General features: G+C 53.9%; 4 protein-coding genes across 4 annotated transcripts; 2 read left to right on the plus strand and 2 right to left on the minus strand.

Annotated features, from left to right (window-relative positions):
- UMAG_12019 (uncharacterized protein) lies at window positions 1-5,513 on the plus strand (the record flags this gene model as incomplete). The annotated part of the gene is made up of 1 exon (XM_011393270.1): window positions 1-5,513. A coding segment is annotated over one exon (5,513 nt), but the record flags the coding sequence as incomplete, so codon positions are not given.
- Window positions 5,514-5,659: 146 nt separating this feature from the next.
- UMAG_05631 (uncharacterized protein) lies at window positions 5,660-9,841 on the minus strand (the record flags this gene model as incomplete). Its single annotated transcript, XM_011393106.1, has 1 exon — window positions 5,660-9,841. One exon carries the CDS (start codon window positions 9,839-9,841, stop codon window positions 5,660-5,662), a length of 4,182 nt encoding a protein of 1,393 aa, XP_011391408.1.
- Window positions 9,842-10,986: 1,145 nt separating this feature from the next.
- UMAG_05632 (putative iron-Sulfur cluster nifU-like protein) lies at window positions 10,987-11,613 on the minus strand (the record flags this gene model as incomplete). Its single annotated transcript, XM_011393107.1, has 1 exon — window positions 10,987-11,613. The coding sequence occupies one exon, from the start codon at window positions 11,611-11,613 to the stop codon at window positions 10,987-10,989; it is 627 nt and encodes a 208-aa protein (XP_011391409.1).
- A 2,603-nt stretch (window positions 11,614-14,216) lies between these two features.
- Window positions 14,217-15,572, plus strand: UMAG_05633 (uncharacterized protein; the record flags this gene model as incomplete). The annotated part of the gene is made up of 1 exon (XM_011393108.1): window positions 14,217-15,572. The coding sequence occupies one exon, from the start codon at window positions 14,217-14,219 to the stop codon at window positions 15,570-15,572; it is 1,356 nt and encodes a 451-aa protein (XP_011391410.1).
- Between the last annotated feature and the right edge of the window lie 1,243 nt (window positions 15,573-16,815).

The raw sequence follows: 16,815 nt of genomic DNA on the forward strand, positions 1-16,815 counted from the left end.
TTCGCACCGCTAGGCTCTTCAAGCAGCAAAAGTTCAACCTCCTTCGCGAGGAAAATGAAGGTTATACTGCCCTCATCACCGAAATCCTCACCAATCTCGGCCCTTCCGTAGCTCCAGTCCGGCTTCAACCATCGAGTCGGCTTGATTTCACTGCCCCGGCTGCCATCTTCGCCGCTGATTCAGTCACCGTCGTCGAAACCGAATCGCCGCTTGTTCGAAATCGTCGCGCAGCACGCGTCATGAACAACGTACAAGCGCTCATCGGCTATTTTGACCTGGATGCTAACCGTGTTTTTGATGTTATCCTCGATCTATTCGCCGCCGAAATCATGCGCCATTACCCTTTCTTCCTCGCTTTGCTTGCCTTGCTTGCCGAATCTCCCTGCGCAAATGTGGACGCACCATCCGCTTCAGCATCCACCTCCAACGGCACTGCTACCAACCTCTTCGCCGGTATCGATCTCGACCTCTCATCTGACTCGGGCGATCGTATCTGTGCTCAACTTCTCGGCTTCAAATTTGCACACTACTGCCACCCCGACACCAACGAGGCCACTCCGGACGAGCTCTACTTTCTTGCCGCTCTTCTCATCAAAGTTGGTCTTGTCCGTTTCGCCGACCTCTACCCTCACCTCTCACCCAACGAACAAGACATGAACAAGCTTCACGCCAAACACCGTCAAGCCATGTCTGCCAAAGTATCCAGCGCTCGAGCCAACGCTCTCTCTATGGCTGCGCCTCTCACCGACGACACAGACTCATCCTCTACACACAAAGATTCATCCAAAGCCACCGCCGATGCTGCTCCGAAGGAGCCACCATACCAGATTGTCGGTCTACTCCGAGCTTTACTTGCCTTTGGTGACTTGCGACACGCCCTGTTCATCCTCACACGCTACCCGTGGCTCTGCTCCGCTTTCGACGAAATCGCCGACCCATTCATCCGCTTGCTGAACGTCATCATACAGCCCGCTTACGACGAGATATCCTATTCTCGTATGAACCCAGCACTCGCGAGTGCGGCTGTTACAGCGCCTAGGCCGCGTTGGGATAGCAAACGGCAGGAGGTCGTTCCACCGACTGTCAAGAGCCTTGTCTTGACTCGCAAAGTGCCCGAGCCTGCCCCTTCCTTGAATTGCCAGCAGGTCTTCTTCTATCCTCACTGGACTGACTCACTACCTACCTGTCGCAATCTCGACGACGTTGTTCGTATCTTTCTGCCACTCCTCAAGGTGCTGGGCGTATCTTTGTGGAGGGACGCCGCGCTGCTACAGAAAGTCTGCCGCCTCACCAAGGTCGGCTTCCGGCTGGCCAATGCTACAGTCACCGCCGATTCATCAGCATCAGCCGACATGTTCGATGATTTTGGCGAGTCCCAACAACAAGACGAGGCTCAGATCTGGTACGACGTCTTGCGCTTCCATCTTTTGCCGGCACTTTCTCTCTCTCCATCCAATTCGGGCATCGTTGACGAGATCTGGATGCTGGTCCGCATCATGCCGTACGAGAAGCGCTTCTCGCTATACGGTCAATGGAAGAACGAACTTTACCAGCTTCCAGAGCTTCGCGCAGCCCAAGCTTCTACGGAAAAGGAGGCTAAGGGCATTCTTAAACGAATCAGCAAGGACAACCTCAAGCAATCTGGTCGCAATCTTGCCAAAGCCTCGCACTCCAACCCTACCATCTTCTTCACAATCGCCTTGAACCAAGTCCAGGCGTATGACAATCTGATCCAGCCACTGGTCGAATCCGCAAAATACCTTTCCCAATTCGAGTACGACATCTTTTCCTTCAATCTTGTCGACGCGCTCAGCAATCCAGAAAAGGAACGAACCAAGCAAGACGGTACCAACATCAGCTTGTGGCTCAAGAGTCTCGCTGCCTTTTGTGGCACCCTCTTTCGCCGCTACGCCATGATGGACTGCACTCCCATTCTGCAATACCTCGTCAACCAGCTCAAAGCCAACAACTCCAAGGATCTGGTCATCATGTCGGAACTCATCACCAAAATGTCCGGAATCGAGCCATTGGCCAATCTCGCCGATGCACAGATCGCCGCTCTGACCGGCGGCCGACACTTGCACATGGAAGCCATGATGGCCGTCAACGCACTCACTGGTAGCAAGGAGCGTCTCGCCTATCGTCGTTCGGGACAACGCCTACTGAACGCTCTGATCGAAAGCAAGCTCTCTGTTCCCCTTCTGATACTCGTCGCCCAACAGCGTCAGGCTTGTATTCACATTGTACCGGAGAGCGAGGCGCACCTCAAGTACCTCGGCAATCTGTATGACTCATGCCAAGAAGTGCTGCTGCAATACGTCGAGTTCCTCTTCAATCATCTCGAGACTGCCGACTACGCCTCGCTCGTACCTTCGCTTCAACATCTCTGCGTTCGCTTCGGTATCGAGCCTGCCATGGCCTTCTACATTTCCAGACCCAAGCTCGTACATAGCATGAGACAGGTCGAGGCGGCAGAAGCAGCAGAAAGGCTGCGCGCCGAGCTTACAGCGAGTCGCGCAAAGGCCAAGGCAGCCGAAGATCAACTTGCTATACCCGATGAAGCGCGACCAAATCCCTCAGCGCAGCTACAAGGCTCCGCACTAGCGGCAAATCCAAACAAGGATGCTGATGTCGTGATGGAGGATGTCGAAGCGTCCACGTCTGACACAAAGGACTCGGAAGCGAACGATACGAGCGGAAAGGAGGCAGACACCGCGGCACCCGGCATTGTGGCCGAGGGAGGGAAAGACGAACCCTCGTCACCAGCGGCAGAGCCATGGCACAAAGGTTTGCTGGATGCCATCGCGGCTGCCAAGAATATGCTGCCCGAATCTGCGCAAACTAGCCTTGGGGTTCACTTTTATGTCACTTTCTGGCAGCTCAGTCTCGCTGATGTTAGTGTCCCCATCGAGCGGTACCAGCAGGAGGTTAAGCGACTCAATGCCCTCATCCGCGATACCAACATCGATGAGCAGCGTACGCGCCTTCAAGATACCATTGGTCAGCTCAATGCCGAGATGAAGGATCAGATGAAGTCGCATGAAGTTACACGCAAACGCCTCTTGGCAGAAAAGGACCACTGGTTTCGCGACAGTGCGGATCGAGGCGCCATCGTGACGCATCTGATCCAATACTGTCTTTTCCCACGTGCCCTTCTCTCTCCGACCGACGCAATTCTTGCGGGAAAGTTCATTCGCACGGCGCACAACCTTGGTACGCGCAACTTTTCCAGTCTCACCGCCTACGACAAGGTCTTTGTTGACCACATTTCTGCCGTCATATTCTCTTGCACCGAGAACGAGGCGCGCAACTATTCGAGATTCCTCTGCACCGTTCTATCCGACCTCACCCCATGGCATCGTCAGGCCGAAACGTATGCCAAAGAGGCGATTGGACAGAAGCTGCCCGGCTTCCAGATGCGGTGGCATGACCGCCACGGTGGTGAAGAGATTCCTGCAGCTGACCTTCTCTCGTGGGAAAAGTTCCGAATCATCTTCTGCAAGTGGCAGGACTGCCTCCAGCGAGCTTTCAAGAATTGTCTGTCCTCCGGCGAATACATGCGCATTCGTAACACTATCATCGTGATGACACGGATCTCCCCCTTCTATCCGCTGATCGAATCCAATGGCACCGAAATCAGCGCGCTGGTCGAGGCACTTGCAGCCAACGAACAACGTGGAGACCTCAAGATTCTCGCACAGGGTCTGCTGGCCACTCTCAAGTCCCGCAAGAAGTCGTGGATTCCCTTGCATCAGGCCTGTACGGTGCCAAACCCTCCGACCGTGGTAAAAACTCCAGCTTCGATCCCTCCTCCTCATCCCAACAATGCTGGCAAGGCAGCAACGGCAACACCCATCCCCATCTCCTCTTCTTCCTCCTCGGAAAAGGATACCCAGGCGCCACCGGATAAGGGCAAGACACAAGCATCGTCATGGCCCAAAGAGACGGCGAATACCATCCCGCAGGCACAGCCAAGGAAAGAAACTGCAGCCAGTGTCTCGTCTCTCTCTAACAGTGGCACTGCGGACAAAGTAACCGAGAAGGCCGGCACGCCTGTCGCAGCAGCGCCGAGAGCTTCAGCTGCATCGGCAGGAGCAAGCAGCCGTGGACCGGCTACAAGGGTCCCACCCAGCGCAAACCTGCCAACTCGTCCAGCGCTTGCTTCGCAGAAAACAGCGCCCACAGAGCCCAAAGATCGACGATCAGCTCTTCCAAGTAGCTCAGCATCCAATGAGCCTCGGCGAGGAGCCGAGCGGGGCAGCACCAAGGTGGACGAAGCTTCGGGACGTGGTGCTGCTGGTGGGCGTAGCCAGGCTGTGCCACCATCTGGGCCTCGCGGCGAGCTTGCACGCGATGTTGGACTCCCCTCGCGCCCTTCACGTGAGCCTACAGCGTTCAACGATCGCAGCAGTGCGAGCAATGGAGCGGGACATCGACATGTGCCTTCTCAAGTACCTCGTGAATCCATCGACAAGCCGCTGGCACGTACAACAGTCACGATGACTCCACCTACTGGACCTGCCAGCACCTCGAGCGCACAAGCAGTACGCTCTCGCGCCGAACGCGATCGTAGTGAGCGTTCGGCGTCAGCTTCCTTGGTTCCAATCAACAAGGACAAGGATGAGCGAGAACGTGAGCGTGTACGCGATCGCAATGATCGCCAAAGCGACCGCGACAAGACACGCGTTTCGGAGCGCGAACGTGAACGCGAGCGCGAGCGTGATAAGGATCGGGATCGACGCGAACGAGAGCGGGAACGGGAACGGGAACGGGATCGCTCTGCTCGAGACCGCGATCGTGATCGTGATCGTGATCGAGACCGAGACCGTGAAAATGAACGCGAACGCGAACGCGAAAGGGAGAGGGAGAGGGAGAGGGACAAAGAGGTACGCGATCGGGAGCGGACACGAGAGCGGGAGCGTGCAAGCAGCAATCGGGGACGTGATCGAGAAGATAGGCGGCGAGAGGGCGGGAGCGCGCAAGCAAGTCGGAATGGCACGCCCGTGCGCGATGTTGGGGATGCGTCGCGTGCAAGCGGCTTCAACACGCCGCTTGCTCCTCGTCAAGATCGCGAAGCACAGCAGCAGCATGATCGCGAATCGGTAGCAGCTACAACCAGTTCGGCTCGGTCTACGCCGGGCGTTGGCGCGCCCACGGACGAAGTGCGCATCCGCACTGCGCCGGAAGCTCAAAGAAAACGCACACTGGTTGATCGGCTCGGCGGCTCGGCGGCTGCGTCCTCGGGCAGCGCATCTCCGATTCGCCCTCCCGGAATCGAGACGGATCCACGCGTGTCGAGAGACGTTGCTGATTCGGCCAAACGCATCAAGATTGACCGCACTCAGAAGTACGCCAATGCACGTCCACACGCGCCTTCCACGATCCCTGATGCACCGCAGTCGGACAGGAGGCAGCAGCCATCCTCTCGCAACTCGTTCGGCTCCGCAGCTCGTCGTGATGGCGGCCGCGATCACCGGCGAGATCGCTCGGCCCGCAGAGCCGGCAACGCATGAAGCTTTCTTGAAAGTACCCCGCAATTCCCCCGCACCCAACCACAGTCTGTTCAACACACTTCAGCCACCTTACTCCGATCCGAGACGTCTCAACTATCGACGACATGGTGTGGAAACGAGGTGAAACTTAGATTTCTGATGCTAGCTCATAAGAGGCCGTGTCTAGCGAGCGCGTCTCTGTAAGTGTCTGTGTGAGCCTGTTGAATGATGAGGTCGCGTTTGAGGCGCTTGTTTTCAACCATGAGCTGATGCTGGTCGGCCTTGGTGCGTTTGAGTTCTTGTCGAAGCACGCCGAGTTGGTCGATTTCCGGCGTCTGTGTGTGATCGTAGAGCATGTCTAGTTCTTCATTGAACGCCTTGTGGATCTCGGTGTTTTCGAGCCGGCCGTCAGCTTCGAGTGTGGTCAGGAGCTCGCATTTGCGTCTGAGCGCCGAAATTTGAATCTCTAGTTTCTCCTTTTCCTTGGTCAACGTTTCGACGTTGCTGCCTCTCGTGTCGTCTGAGTGCGACAATTGTGCACGCTCGGCAGCAGGAGCAGGAGCACCTCCAGAGGCAGGAGCACTCGTAGCGTTGTTGAGATCGTGTACGATGCGATTGTGCATACGGATGCAAGAGATCCATTTTGAATCAACATCTGCTAACAGCAAGTCGAGTTTCTTGACTCGCGCATAGATGTGATCCACCTCGGCACTGATTGAAGCGGTAGCGTTCAGGTCGACCTGATTGAGCAGTGTCGAGTCGTCGCTGCGTCGCTTGCGCGGGGTACGTGCTTGGTTTTCCATGGCAGCCATGCTGCTCTGCAAGATGTCGATATCACATCTTAGCAGGCTCATTTCTTCTCTGAAAATCCGCAGCCCATGCTCCATTGCTTCGTTCCGCCGGCGTGCCTCGAGCGACTTGGACGCCGTAGACGAGTTGCGCACGGGCGTCGCCGGCGGTTTCGCTGCGTGGCTTTCGCCATGCCCGCGTTCCGTGGACGTCTCGCTCTCCGAGATCGAAGCGCGTTGAGTTTGCTCCTCTGTTGAGAGCCGCGCCAGCGGCTGGGATCGTGGCAGCGTTGCTGCCTGACGGGGCGCATCAGCTTCACTGTCGCGTCCCAGCGATCGTCGCTTGCTGAGTGAACCTTGTCGAGTGAATTCAGCGACATCAGCATCGCTCGAAGAAAGCGGTCGTTTGGCGCCAGAAACACGTCTTCTAGCTACTTGAGGCTCGTTATCGTCACTGTTGTGCGCAGCGTCAGCTCCGTAGGTGCTCATGCTCGATACTGGCCTTGTCCGGATAGGTGTATTCACGTTGCTGTCCTCTGCGTTGTCAGTGTCTCGGACTGCTTTTGGCGCTGGTTTGCGACGAATGTTAAGAGGTGTGGTCGGACCGCTACTGAGCCAGGATGGCGATGTTGGCTCCATACGTCGCGATGTTGGTACAGGACTGGGGCTTGTCTGTTCTCTGGGACCCGTTGGTCTCCGACCCGCGGAGCTCGGCGTCCTACTGAGTTCGACTGAATCGGCTCTTTGGCGTTGCTGATATGGCGCCTGAGTCTTGGATGGGGACCAGTTCGTGGCGGTGGGTGCAGCGCTTTCCGTTCTCGCCCGAACATGGCCGCCAAGAATACGGCCGCCGGTCAATCGAGGTGAAGCTAGCGTCGAGGCACCAGCCGATGTGGACAGCAGCGAGACTGGATCAGGAGTGGCAGCTCGAGCTCGACGCAACAGTTGATCCTCGTTCTCATCGGCACTATCTGCACCACAGCGGCTGATGACACTAGAAGGCGGCCCAACGGAAGAAGATCGTCGTCGTCCAAAACGTCTGAAGGAACCAGGCGAGTTGGTTGTGCCACGAGAGAAAGCGTCAAAAGCACCGCTACGACTGCTAATGCTGGTGCCAGCCGTGGACATGGTCATACCGCGGCTGTTGATGGAAGCTGCGTTGCTGCTCAAAGTGCTCTTGGATGCATTGCTGTTACTGCGGCGGGCTGGCGATCCGAATACGTCGAGGTTGGATATGCCGGCACTTGAAATACTGGATGTGGCCGCGCTTGCGCCGAAGAGGAGGGAGCGGCCAAAGTTCTCGAGACCCGCAGCTGCCTTTGCTCGCTGACGGAAACCTGACCCAGAAAGAGTGCCCGGTTGACTTAGTGTGTACGTGCGAACTGCACTGCCGAAACGCTTTTCGACTTCGTCTGAAAGTTGCGCGAGGTGGTCGCCGAGATCTGCAGATGACAGCGTGTGCATCTCGCCATGCACCTCGCCTCCATCGTGAGTTGCCTTGGTACGCACCTGTGCTAGGAATTCCTCTTCCATCTCGTCGATGTGGCTCACGTCCAGCATCGCGTGCGGATGAGTCAGCTCAGAGCTGCCCAGACGTGTTCGTGCATCAACGCCATGATGATCGACAGAGATGGCCACAGCAGACCTGATCGGTTGATCCGCATAGCCCTGCCTTGAATGCAAATGAAAGTAGATGAGCTTGCGCGCGTCTTGCAGCCTCGTGCTTGTTTGTGGCGCGCCTGGCAAAACATCGCTCGAGTCGTATCTTCGACGTGAGGCAGGTAGGATGATGCATCGAGTCTCGCAGCGGCTTTGAGCGGCCTTGTAGAGTGCCTTGGCTTTCCAGACACTTTCGAGAAAGCGCATCTTTTCGAGCTTTGCCGAAACATCAGCATCGAGCAAGGAAGAGCCTGTGTGAATGCGGGACCCATGTGTAGAGGGCGCCGGTGCAGAGATGTCGACAGCCACATACTGACGGAGAGGTCGATTGGACCATTTATCTCCAATGACGTGGCTAGGTTGACGAAGCAAGGTGAGTTGTAGGTCGGTTCCGCCGAGGTCCTGAGCCTCGATATCCATCAGGCTGACCGTGCCGCGGAAAGCTAGTTCGGGGCGTTTGCCTTGGACAAGCAGAGATGCAGTAGAACTCTTTTCGGTGACAATTTTCATCTGAGAAGTGAGGCGGCCGATGTCGTCGAGACCAACGAGCTTGCGACCGCTCGTAGAGGCGTGGGCGCGTTTAACGATGACGATGCGATCGTCAAAGAGAAAAAGCGTGCAAGGGATGGGTTTTAGGCCGGAGAAGGAAGCACCGATGCCAGAAGCAGCTGCTGAGGAGTCGAGTGGAAAGTCGTCTACATCGATGCAATCGATGAATCTGCGATGCACACTGATAAGCTCGGCTGGAAAGGAATCGATATTGCGGCTAAAGCTCCACAAGATGGCAGCTCTGCGCGTCTTCTCGTCGGCTTCGCAGCTAGCAATGCGACTGACGAGCGAGATGGCTTGCTCGAGTCGATTGCGCAACGGATCTCGAGGCTCGACGTGCTTCAGGATAGCATCGATGAGAAGCTTGTAACGGGGAATGCGCTGGATGGGCTCCATGAGGAGATCTCGGAGACCCGTGTTACCGATATCGGTGACTGAGTACTTTGTTCGATCGGTGAAGTCGCAGAATGCGCGATGTTTTGCCAGCGTACGTTCAATGTGCTTGGCCTTTTCAAAATTCGCAAAGTACTCGGTGTAGCATGAAAAGCACGACATATGGTTGTAGAGAACATCACCGAGGCCAGCAAGGAGGGCTTGGTGACCTTGAGATGCTAGACGCTCGAGATCGTTAAGAAACGCACGATTGGCACCTGCAATTTCGCCGATGTTGCCAAAGAGCTTTTGAGCCTCGTAGAGGGGGATGATGGCTCTGTCGCGATCCTTTGCAAGAGTGCGAAGCGGGACGGCATACTTGTGGTAGAGAACATCGATGCGCTTTACGTAGCTGCGTTCGGTATCGATGAGCTCCTGAACGCGGCCAAACAGGCGCGAAGGATCGATATTGGAGGGCTTAGCGCTAGTGGAAGGGGAAGAAGAGGCGGCAGAGGAAGAAGACACTGCAGTGATGCTGGATGCGCTCGATGATCTTGGGACTGGCAAAGACTCATCGTAGGAGCCGATAGCTGTAGAAGGATCGGCGTCGTAGTCATGGACACGGTCGCCTAGCCATGCTTCGAAAGCCGAGGAAGTGTTGGACTTTGATAGGGAGAATGAGGAGGAGGCAGACGAAGCAGACTGTTCAAGAATGACATCGAAGTAGAAGGCACGAGATAGACTGTCTCCCACACCTGAATTGACGAATTCGGTTTCGGAAAAGGCAGCACAGGTGGCTGGGTGTACAACGGGGTGAGAAAGGCCGATGTGTCGGCGTGGTGTGTTGGACTTGCTGCTGGGTGCGCCAGGTGTATGTGAAGGGCGAATTGGAGACGCAGGCTCTCGGGCGGAGCTTGCTACGATGCTGTTCCCGGCACCAATGCCAGCAAATGGCGACCTTGGCAGGTTGCGAGGGGGCATCATAAGTACAGTAGAACCTTTGAGCGTCGACCCAGGGTTGCGTCTAAGTTGCGCCTTTTCACGGGTGTTGGCAGGAAAGACAGAGAAAGAGAGAAAAAAAAAGAGAGAGAGAGAGAGAGAGCGTATATGTGTACTTGCGTCAGAATGGCTCATTCATTCTGTATGGGAGATGATGGGTGAAATGTTCTGGAGTGTCACCGTGACAAGACGGGAGAGATGATGATGGAGTGAGAAGGATTCGTAGCTGAACGCTGCTTCACATTCCCAACGTCTCAGCTGTGGGTCACGAGTGTTGAGAGACACCAACTCACAACTCTTCCTCTTACCTCCACTCATCCTCCTGTCCCAAACCAAAATAAATCCACAAAAACACACGCGAGCCTGCACGCTGAAACGCGTGTTCTGTCCACATGACTCACGACTGGCGTGTGGTCCAGCACGCATTCACGATTCACGATTCACGATTCGTGATTGTGATTTGTGAATTTTAAATTCCTGTTAGATCCAACTCAAATATGGAGAAGATTCATGATTCGTGATTCTGATTCACGATTCACGATTCGTGATTATATCGCACCTCGTAAAAATCCCTTGCTTAGCTGATAATGATTTGTGATTCGACCCTTTCGTGTTTCAGTCACGAGTTCCTAGGCGTGAGGACGTGGAGCAGAGAGAGCTTGGCTTGTGGGTTCTTTCATGGTCCTGCATCAGCAACAACGGGCAATCTGGCATGTCGAATGAAGTAGTTGCGTCAATAGAGCACGGCCAAACCCTGACATGCGACATGCAGTCCGTCAGCGCGACCAAGCAACTGAAGACTGCGTACGCAGTCGGAGCGCAGCATGAAAGAGCACATCAACGTCGAGTCGAGAGTCTCACATGCACAGGAACAGACGACACGCTTCTCTGAGCAGCACTGAATGATAATTTTCTTCAACTAGAACCTGATGAAAATCACGAATGATGAAAATGAAAGGAGCTACATAGTACAAAAGTTGCTGGGACAGGGGAAGCGCTACAAATGCTCAACAGAACCAAGATGAGACGTCGAGACTACGAGTCGAGAGGAGACACAGATAGACGAGATACGAAGGAATTGCTACTAACCCACGGACGAAACCAGGGCTTTACTAAGAGGTGAAGAATTAAACGGTGCCGGAGCCTACGTGAGCGGTAGCCGAAGTGTTGCCGGTAGCCACATCCTGAACAACTTCAATGTGACCCTGCTTCTTGTTTCCCGTTGCCTCGCGCTTGGACCTGTAGTTCTTGATGGCCGACTTGATGGCATCCTCAGCGAGCATGGAGCAGTGAAGCTTGACGGGTGGAAGGCAGAGCTCCTGAGCAATCTCGGTGTTCTTGATCTTGGCAGCTTCGTCAAGGGAGAGACCTTTGACACGTTCAGTCATGTAAGATGACGAAGCGATAGCCGAACCACAGCCAAACGTCTTGAAACGAACATCCTCGATGATCCCTTCTTCGTTGACCTTGATCGAGAGTTTCATGACGTCGCCACACGCGGGAGCGCCGACAAGACCGATACCAACGTTTTTCTCGGTTTTGAGGAACGATCCAACATTGCGTGGGTTTTCGTAGTGATCGATGACCTTTTCGTGGTAGCCACGTCGCTGAACAGCAGCACCAAAGACATTCGAAGAAGTGGAAGCGCGAGCTGTGGCGACTGCAGCAGGTCGTGCGACCGTAGAGAAGCTAGCTGTTCGCGAAGTCGAGGCTACAGCCTGTTTTGCGAAGGGAATGATAGAGTTTCGCAACATGATGTGTGTCGGGTGGCAGAAAGTGTTAACGTGTGTTGTGGGTATACTTGAATGTGGCGATGTAAAGTTGTGGATCTGGATTAATAACTTGGTGATGGTAGAAAATGGCGAGGTGGCAGGGAGAGTCACGAGCCACGATCATTAATGATGCACTCGAGTCAAGACTGGGTCAAAAGCCGATAAGTGAGTGCAGCTACAGATGCTGACTCGCCACACAAATTCTGTGAATCTCTTGTCTCTGTGTAGCAAGAACAAATCGTGAATTACGAATGGAGAGACCGAAAATTGTGGAATCCGTCGAGAGAGCCGTCTTCAGCCGCACGGACTGCGTTCGCCGGACGCCGCGGCCTTACCAAGAACAAATTTTCTGAAATGAATGAGACTATATACTGGCAGTTTGTCGTTCAAAAAGACTCAATCAAAATCTTTTCTAGAATACGCCATTTGTCAGAGAAACTCAGCCGGTGCGAAGGAAGCTTGTCTCGTGCGACACAGCGTAGTATTGATCTGAAAGATCGGGGTTCCCGATCTAGGCGCTAACAATTTTACTTTCCAGTGGCAACCTAAAGTCACCGAGATTGACAGCCATACAGTATCTAGTCACGAGTGTGAGTGGCTCTGTAGAATCCAACAGCAGCGTGGCAGACGTGTTATTAAGCCGTGAGTCACGAGAATTGTGTGCGGGGGTGTCTGTGTTCCAAACATCTTCTCTACGGCCGAATAAGGCGAACGTGCGTCCGAGTTGCAGAACCAGCGCAAGACGCATGCAAACTCGGCATCAAGTGTCATACTCGAACTCCGATTAACTTAGGGGTAGTACGCTCCATCCACGTTCTGCCTCGAACGGTTCGACGTGGTACAACTAAGTGTTGCGCAAGTAAAGCCAGTGCCGAGAGTGCCCTGACCATGTGTGCCCTTTTCTGGCAGATGGAATCAAGCGACGACAGCGATTCAGAGACGGACATCGCCGTTAAGTGAGTTGTGAGTTTTATAACTGTATTTGCAATAGTTGCGTAGTCACCTGACGCTTGCAAGTTGGTCGCGTGCGGCTGTCACTAATCATGATTTTGCTCACCACCGACACTCGTGCCTGTTGCTACATACAGTATACATTTCTCATCTTTGCGATTGTCTTGCTTCGGACAATTGCCAGCCAAGTACTATGTGACAAGCGCCGTGGTTATCTTGATGGCACTTCAGATTGACTGGGCATGAAAGCCTGGTTTGCAAATGAATGAGAAGCCTTTTCTGCCTCAAGCATCAGCTGTGTTCTCTGAGACACGGCTCTCGTGTACCAAGTGAATGCGGTTCTAGGCGTTGGCTGTCAATCACAATCGCGAATGCCATCATATCCGAATTGCTAACCGCAACATGTTCCGTCTCTTCCAACTTGATAAGATAGGCTTTCACCAAAAAGCTTGAACTCGAGGGCGCAAGACCTGGCTTTCAGCGAACTTTGAACCTGATCGCCAAGCTCGAGATGCTTCCTTGTGCTTGACGTGAAGCAGCATTTGCCTCAAGTGATCGAGCCAAAGCTCAACCTTGTTTCTGCAAAGGCAATCAAGCACCCGAGGTCTAAAGCGCAGCTGAGCATCAACAGGACAGCAGAAAATACTTGAGGGTGTGAAATGATCCAAGCTTTCAGACTCCGCTCGCCTTTTCTGACCTTATCCGGGCCATGTGCCTGTCCTTTATTTGGCATCACTGTCTCTCGGCAACAAGCTTGGACTAACTAACGTAGCAACACCCTGAGATCGTCGATCCTTGGAAACCAAATGCGCTCAACTATCATGCACATATCCTCAGTGCGCAGCTAGGCCGGCACACCTCGGCGTTCAACTGCAGAACACCTGCCATGGCCTGCTTGTTGGAAAGTTTCTTCCAACATCATGCTGCGCCTCTCCCCTTCCACCCTGATCCTTCTGCCATCAAGATCCATTTCAACGCACATGACCGCCCTAGTGTGCTCCACAGCAGATGGCTCTCCTTGATCTTTGAGTTTGTCTTCACTTGGCTGTTTGAGCATCCTGTATTTCTCTTGCTCTGCAATCTTTATCTGGTTCTCTTTCACTCTATCGCATTGTCAAGGCACAGCCTTTCGTCACTGAGTCTATGATCGACTAACCATACCAGAGCTAGCTCTTAGCAGCGATCCATCTGCACCTCTGTTGACGGGTACCTTTTCTTTTGCTGGTCTCCAAGCCACAGCCGGCAAATCGTTACACGATTGTGCACTCGCTCCGAGCATAGAATTACCTGCCGATTGTCATATCTAGGCTTGGGCTTGTCATTCGGACTCAAGGAGACTAACGGAAACAAGCCTTTGTTATTTCTTCTGGTGCTGTTGCTGCTGGCGCCCATAGCAGCGGAACGCCATCCACTGCGGACTCAGCGTCAGCCTAAGCTCCATATCAGCGTCTGGAAGCACCTCGCCTTCTTCCTGATAATTAGCTTTCACCCTGATGTCCTCTCGAACCTATATCGCAAGCCCATCTTTCGCCCATTGCTACCATTTGGTCCTCAATAAGACTTCGCGCTCGTCGTCAAAAGTGAACGACATGCCACATCAACGTCTTTTGATCATGCGACGATGGAATGCCAGCATGCTTTGTCTGGCACTCATTGTGCTCCAGCTGCTCTCGCCTAGCGTCTCCGCAGAAGTGGCAAGAGTACGGTCCTCCTCACTATCGACAATCCTCGCTCGCGATGCTTTTTCCGACCAGGATCCAATTAGTAGTGAAGGCGAAACGCACGTCCGTCCCACCGTCCCGAGGGGCGCTTCTCTCGTCTCGCTTCCCGTCACCTCTGCAGCATCACTGGCAGTGTATTGGACGGCGAATCCCAAGAATTCGACGGCTACTAATGCCTACATCATAATGCACGGAAAACTTCGAGATGGTGCCAATTACTGGAACATCCTCAACAATATTATCAAATCCGCCATCGCGGCCAAAACGCCCAATGCCGTTTCGACATGCATCGTCGCAGCACCACAGTTTTACTCGACCCGATTAAACTCGGGCCAGTACACAACAAGCCAGCTGGCATGGGCAGATACCAATGTTTGGCAAGCGGGTCAAGCGGCGAATCATCCATCAGCTAGCAATGTCACTAGTTTCGATGCTCTGGATGCGCTGCTCGCCGAATTTAGCGATACCTCCAAGTACCCCAGCATGAAGCTCATCACTTTCGTCGGACATGGAGGAGGCGGTCAGCTGATTTCGAGGTATGCCATGGCAGGTGCAGGACTGCCAAGTTCGAGCCGTATTCAACTGCGTTACGTGGTCGGCGATCCATCTTCCAACCCCTACTATACCCTGGATCGACCGCTCCAAGACGATTCGGTAGCTAATAAATCCACGTGCCCACTCTACAATCGATGGAGATACGGATTCGACCAATTCAACGGCACAAAATCTTCTGGTCTCCTGACACCACAACAATACTTTGCTCGGCTAGCCACGCGCGATGTACGGTGGGTGGTAGGATACCAAGACACTCGACCTGATGGGGACAACACCTGTATGGCCAAACTCCAAGGTGGCGCAGCACGACGTGATCGGAACTTGAGCTGGTGGAGATACATCAACACGCTCGCTGGCACGAAAGAAGACCTCACCGGTTTCCCTGGAGCTTTGCCTGGAATGGTTTCGTGGGGGAACGTGACGCAAAATACGCTCAACCATCGATTGACGGTGGTCTATGGAGCCGATCACGACGCACAGGATGTGTATTCGAGTCTGGAAGGCATGTCGGCTCTGTTTGACGATACGCAAAATGTTCAGTTGGGTTGGAGACCGCAGGGTTGGAAAAATGTAACGAGCGTGAACCACTCGACGGCCGCTTCGAGCAGCGAGTCATCGGGAGGTGTATCCACGCTGATCGAAGTGCGGCTCAGTCTGGCGGCCTTGGTTGCGATCGCGTCGCTGCTTGTTGTTGGGGCTTCCGTCTTGCTTTGATAGCCAAGGGCGGATGGATACAGTATACTATCAGACATGGACCCACTGTGTGGGTCACTCGCGACTATTACCTAGCATTTCGCAGTCGCATTCATGATTGTTTTCTTCTAGACGTGAATCACGAATGTCATGCTCAAGCGTGATTCGTGATTGTGCATGTGTAGAGAGGGTGAGAGCATCGACACAGCGAATCGTCCCTGATCTAGTGAGAAGATTCTAGTCCGCTTGAAATCGGCCCACCTCGGCCACGGCTCAGCAGCTCATGTGTCTCATTTAGAGTCTCGTGGCCTACAATCGTCCATGTTGGTAGTGAAGGCTAATTGCGCCCTTTGGCCCGACACTCGTATTAGCAATGTACTCACGAATCACAGTATTCTGCGAATGTCGCCAGCTGATGGAAGGTGCAAGTCGAAGCCCAAGATTCGCGATCAGCATGGAGAGCGAGGTCGAGGCAAGCGCGTCCCTGAACCAAAACGATGACAACCTCTACGGAGAACAGGGAGATTCAGCTGGACTGCGTGCATCAAGTTGGAACGTACGATCAAAAATGGTGGTGGCTGTCTACGAAGTTTAGATAAGCGATAGGTCTAGCTTTCGACATTCAGCAAAGATTCGCGCGTTGCACTATTATTGGTCTGACGGTGAGATGCAGCGAGCCGATCGTCAATGCAAATGGCAGAAACAATGCACTTACGATATCGCACGAGCAGGATGAGCATGAACTCCAACGTTGCCATCGGCTCTGAACAAACAAGTGAAACGGGATGCATGGGGCCCCATGGACCGTGTTACCATGCAATCTGAGCGTCGATGCAGCAGCGAGATCCCTCTCACGAATCACGAATGTTTTCACTGCACAAGTTGGTTATACCGACGTTGGATCGCGCTTGACCGAACGACGCTGAGTAATCGGTTACCGTCCCAACGATGAAGCCGGGGGCTTATGAATCGGAGAGTAGCGGAGACAAAAAACGCTCGATATCGATCGCTCTTAAAACCGATGCAAGAGTAAGAGTGTGGTATCGTCGACTGAGCCAAAGATGGTTTAGCCATGCTCAGTGGGGTTGAGGCTGGTGCAGCAGGAGTTTGTAAATCCAATGGGCAGCAAATCCAATCGTGAATGGGCAGCGGGGAGCAAATTTGAGCTCCCGCTTACTCCGACTAAGATGCTCATCTCTGCCATTTCGCCGTCACTCTGGCGTCTCTCTCTGTCTGTCTCTGCTCTTGGCGGAATAAGGGAGCG

This window comes from Mycosarcoma maydis, chromosome 16 (genome assembly GCF_000328475.2).
Source record: "Mycosarcoma maydis chromosome 16, whole genome shotgun sequence".
In the NCBI taxonomy this organism is placed as follows: Eukaryota; Fungi; Basidiomycota; class Ustilaginomycetes; order Ustilaginales; genus Mycosarcoma; species Mycosarcoma maydis.